At 47.1% G+C, this 5,010-nt stretch overlaps 1 protein-coding gene across 3 annotated transcripts in view; it reads right to left on the bottom strand.

Annotated features, from left to right (window-relative positions):
- LOC106899124 (60S ribosomal protein L17) overlaps window positions 1–3,239 on the bottom strand; it is a 7,378-nt gene extending 4,139 nt beyond the window's left edge. The window contains exons 1-4 of one of the 3 annotated variants that reach the window (XM_014960800.1): window positions 1,934–1,992; window positions 1,521–1,573; window positions 1,375–1,415; window positions 174–308 (exon numbers count right to left, since the gene is read on the bottom strand). In XM_014960800.1, the coding sequence (XP_014816286.1) occupies window positions 174–308; window positions 1,375–1,415; window positions 1,521–1,560 (216 nt within the window). In that variant the 5' untranslated portion in view covers window positions 1,561–1,573; window positions 1,934–1,992. The other 2 variants (XM_014960801.1, XM_014960802.1) reach the window with 2 other exon arrangements.
- Between the last annotated feature and the right edge of the window lie 1,771 nt (window positions 3,240–5,010).

Raw genomic sequence — 5,010 nt, 5'->3', positions numbered from 1 at the left:
GAGGAGATGATCTCCAGAGGTCCCTTCCAACCCCATATCACTCTGTGGTTCCTTCCCCACCCTTCATTTATATATAAATTATCATAAATAACAACAGACTCTCTCAACGCTGTTTTAACACCATTTTTTCTCTCTCTAGCCAAAACCTCCCTCGTTTCCACCCGGGACCTCACCTGGGCACATCTCCCGACCCCCCCGTTGTAGCGGCGGAAGGGGACGCACTGTTTCTTCAGGGTGACATCCTTCAGGTACTTGGTGGCCTTGCGGATGTGCATGCCCTTGATGGCCTGGGCGGTCTCACGAGTGTTCTAGGGACAGAAAGAAGAATTCCATCATATTTCTGTGTTAAAATGGAACAAGAAAAAACATTTCTCTTCCTTTCATGGATCCTATCCTTTCTGCTTCAAATTAATTATAAAAGCAGCCCTTGCACAGACCCAAAAACTTAGCAAAAAGAAAAAATAATTCAAAACGCTTGATTTTATTTTGTTACCTACTGTTCTAACCCTTGGTGTGATTTCCATTCCTTAATTTTTGGCCCTGGCATATCTTTATATGTTTTTTTTCTACCTAATACCTACATCTTTCCAACCAGTAAAATTAAAATTGGAGTATTTATACTTTTCATAGCTCCTCTTAGCCACTAAGCCCAAAAAAGGAGGAGCCTGAAGGATTAATTCCTACCAAAATGTCAAATATGGCACCTCAGAGGAAACGTTGAGAATACCTAAATCTTTCCAACCAGCAAAATTAAAATTGGAGTATTTATACTTTTCATAGCTCCTCTTAGCCACTAAGCCCAAAAAAGGAAGAGCCTGAAAGATGAATTCCTACGAAAACGTCAAATATAGCACCTCAGAGAAAATGTTGAAAAATAAGATATATAAACAAGTTATAAAAAATCTAATTATGTCTGTACGGAATTATTAAAGAGAGGAAAAGACTCAGAAAGAAAAATTGAGGATGAAGTATCAGTATTTAAGACAAAGCACTAAGTAGGAAAATCAGAGAGTAACTATAACCACGATGAAAGTGCAAAACAGAATCAAAATAATACAGAATTAAGCCAAAAAATACAGATATTTTGTGAAACACCAGCCAGATTCCTCCTGTTTTCCTGTTGTATTTTATTCCCCACATGAAGTGGGGAAGCTCTTTAAGACACACCATCTTATTTTCACTCCTGGAGACGAAAACCATCACGAGCAGCTCAAGCAAATGCAGGCCATACCCTGCACTAAGACACTCGAGTAATGGCATAAAACCCAGTAAAATAATAAAAAAAGGGCCTTCCATCAAAAAATACGAACAAAAACCAACGTTAAAACCCCCAAACCGAATAAATTCGCGTTTTTTACTACGCAGACGGCGTACCTTGAAATGCACTCGCAGGTTGGATCCCCGTGACTTGCACGCTGCGGAGAGAAAAGGAGGACTTTCAAAATTAAAGCTTTAAAGGTTTTGGTGAAAATCAGCCCCGAAATTCCAGGATTAAAAAAAAAAAAAAAATAACAACTCACATTTCGTGGGGTTCTCCGGATCCAGGGAGTAGCGCACCATTTTGGGATCTTAACTGCAATTAAAAACATAAATTCAAAACCCATATACGAAGATTTTAAGATAAGTAGAATAGGGATTGTTGGCCTTAGCGAGGAGCCGCTCAGAAATTACGCTTTGTTTTCATAATTAAATCCAAAGGTGTCCTAAGAAAGTCATCCCCGCAGCCCCGGCCTGTCCCCACAGCCGCTTCCCCCTCACCCCCCCCCCCACCCCCCCGCAACCCCCATCCCCTCCTCCCCCGCAAATACCGGGGGCGTCCGGTGAGGCGGACCCAACCCTCGCCCCTCCGCCGCCTTCCCGGGGCTGGCGGGCCGGGATGGGAGGGGATGGAGAAGGGATGCGGAGGGTCCCGGCCCCGCCATGGCTCCCTCACCTCAGGGCGGCGGCGGGGAAGAGGAAGAGCGGGGCATGCCGGGAGCGGGGAGAGCCGTCAGCTCTCGCGAGATTTCCGCCAGGGAGCGGGGCGGAGGTGCAGCGCCCAGAGCGGGGCGAAGGGAGCCTTAGGGACCGTCTATAAAGTCTCAGAGCTTGGACAGGCGGTGGGGCCTGGTCTTTTTAATGTCTTTTAATAGTCGCAGGAGATAGGACAAGGGGAAATGGCCTCAAGTTGCGCCAGGGGAGGTTTAGATTGGAGATTAGGAAACATTTCTTCAGGGAAAGGATTATCCAGCATTGGAATAGGTGCCCAGGGAAGTGGTTGAGGCACCATCCCTGGAGGTGTTCAAGAGATGGCTTGACATGGTCCTCAAGAATACGGTTTAGTGATTTTTTTTTATTATTATTGCTTATTCCTTATTTATTTTTAGGTTAATGATTGGACTAGATGATCTTTATGGTCCTTTCCAACCAAGACAACTCTATGATTGATTCTAATATCAACAGGCATTGAGGGCGCCCTCAGCCACAGACAACACCACATTGGGCGGGAGTGGGGAACTCCTTGATGGCAGGAAGGCTCCAGGGAGTGATCGGGACATGCTGGTTGGTCTGAGGTGTGATGAGGACCAGTGCTGGCTCCTGCCCTTGGGTCACTCCAACCCCATGAAGGTTCCAGGCCTGGAGCAGAGTGGCTGGAGCTGCCTGGTGGAAAAGGACCTGGGGGTGTTGGTCACCTGTTAGCTGAACATGAGCCAGCAGTGTGCCCAGGTGGCCAAGAAGGCCACCAGCATCCTGTCTCAGGAACAGCATAGAGATTCCTCCTGTTTTCCTGTTGTATTTTATTCCCCACATGAAGTGGGGAAGCTCTTTAAGACACACCATCTTATTTTCACTCCTGGAGACGAAAACCATCACGAGCAGCTCAAGCAAATGCAGGCCATACCCTGCACTAAGACACTCGAGTAATGGCATAAAACCCAGTAAAATAATAAAAAAAGGGCCTTCCATCAAAAAATACGAACAAAAACCAACGTTAAAACCCCCAAACCGAATAAATTCGCGTTTTTTACTACGCAGACGGCGTACCTTGAAATGCACTCGCAGGTTGGATCCCCGTGACTTGCACGCTGCGGAGAGAAAAGGAGGACTTTCAAAATTAAAGCTTTAAAGGTTTTGGTGAAAATCAGCCCCGAAATTCCAGGATTAAAAAAAAAAAAAAAATAACAACTCACATTTCGTGGGGTTCTCCGGATCCAGGGAGTAGCGCACCATTTTGGGATCTTAACTGCAATTAAAAACATAAATTCAAAACCCATATACGAAGATTTTAAGATAAGTAGAATAGGGATTGTTGGCCTTAGCGAGGAGCCGCTCAGAAATTACGCTTTGTTTTCATAATTAAATCCAAAGGTGTCCTAAGAAAGTCATCACCGCAGCCACGGAGATTAGGAAACATTTCTTCAGGGAAAGGATTATCCAGCATTGGAATAGGTGCCCAGGGAAGTGGTTGAGGCACCATCCCTGGAGGTGTTCAAGAGATGGGGTGACATGGTCCTCAAGAATACGGTTTAGTGATTTTTTTTTATTATTATTGCTTATTCCTTATTTATTTTTAGGTTAATGATTGGACTAGATGATCTTTATGGTCCTTTCCAACCAAGACAACTCTATGATTGATTCTAATATCAACAGGCATTGAGGGCGCCCTCAGCCACAGACAACACCACATTGGGCGGGAGTGGGGAACTCCTTGATGGCAGGAAGGCTCCAGGGAGTGATCGGGACATGCTGGTTGGTCTGAGGTGTGATGAGGACCAGTGCTGGCTCCTGCCCTTGGGTCACTCCAACCCCATGAAGGTTCCAGGCCTGGAGCAGAGTGGCTGGAGCTGCCTGGTGGAAAAGGACCTGGGGGTGTTGGTCACCTGTTAGCTGAACATGAGCCAGCAGTGTGCCCAGGTGGCCAAGAAGGCCACCAGCATCCTGTCTCAGGAACAGCATAGGGAGTAGGACTCAGGAGGTGATCATCCCCCTGTACTGGGCACTGGTGAGGTCCCACCTCGAGGGCTGGGTCCAGCTTTGGGCCCCTCACCACAAAAAAGACATTGAGGTGCAAAGTGTGTCCAGAGAAGGTCAACGGAGCTGGTGAGGGGTCTGGAGCACACGTCTGGTGAGGAGCGGCTGAGGGAGCTGGGGGTGTTCAGCCTGGAGAAGAGGAGGCTGAGGGGAGACCTTATTGCTCTCTCCAACTCCCTGAAAGGAGGGTGTAGCCAGGGGGGGTCGGTCTCTTCTCCCAAGGAACGAGTGAATGAACAAAAGGAAACGGCCTCAAGTTGCACCAGGGTAGGTTTAGGATGGATATTGGGAAAAACATCTTCACCGAGAGGGTTGTCAAGCCTTGGAAGAAGCTGCCCAGGGAAATGGTGGAGTCACCATCCCTGAAGGTATTTAAAAGACGGGTCGACACAGTGCTCAGTGACATGGTTTACTGGTGGATTTTGTCAGTGTTGGGTCGATGGTTGGACTCAGTGATCTGAAAGGTCTCTTCCAACCTAAATCTATAACTGTGGGCGCAGACTCTGCCCTGCTTTGAGGTAAAACAGAAACACACACCCACGAAGGGCTCCCCACAGCCCAAGGCCTGTCCCCACAAAAAGGCGGCCTGAGGGGTCAGCCCCTTGTTGGAGGGGAGAGACCGCTTTCAGCCAGGAAAGACTAACACTTTTATTAACCCTAAGCTCCAGGCTGAGTGGGGTTTTGCAGCCCAAGGAATCACTTCGGACTGGATGGAGGAGCAAACCCAAAGGCTGCAGCTAGATGGCAGCTCAGGATGAGAATAGAGAGGAGCACATGGCTTCATGGAGGTGGTCCAAGAGATCAGACCAGAGATTCGTGGTTATAAAATGCAACACCACCATTATAAAAAAAAATATAAAACCATCAAGGACTTAGTTGTTAAAATATAATTTTTTTTCCTCCATTTTAGGCTGTGTTTGCAACTGGAACTGCAAGGGAAAGTTGATGAAGTGGCTGTTCAATAAAAGCGAAACATTTCCTTAAAGTGGTCCCCCCCCC

This window comes from Calidris pugnax, unplaced genomic scaffold (genome assembly GCF_001431845.1).
Source record: "Calidris pugnax isolate Ruff unplaced genomic scaffold, ASM143184v1 scaffold150, whole genome shotgun sequence".
In the NCBI taxonomy this organism is placed as follows: domain Eukaryota; kingdom Metazoa; phylum Chordata; class Aves; order Charadriiformes; family Scolopacidae; genus Calidris; species Calidris pugnax.
This window is presented reverse-complemented; position numbering and strand designations above follow the sequence as displayed.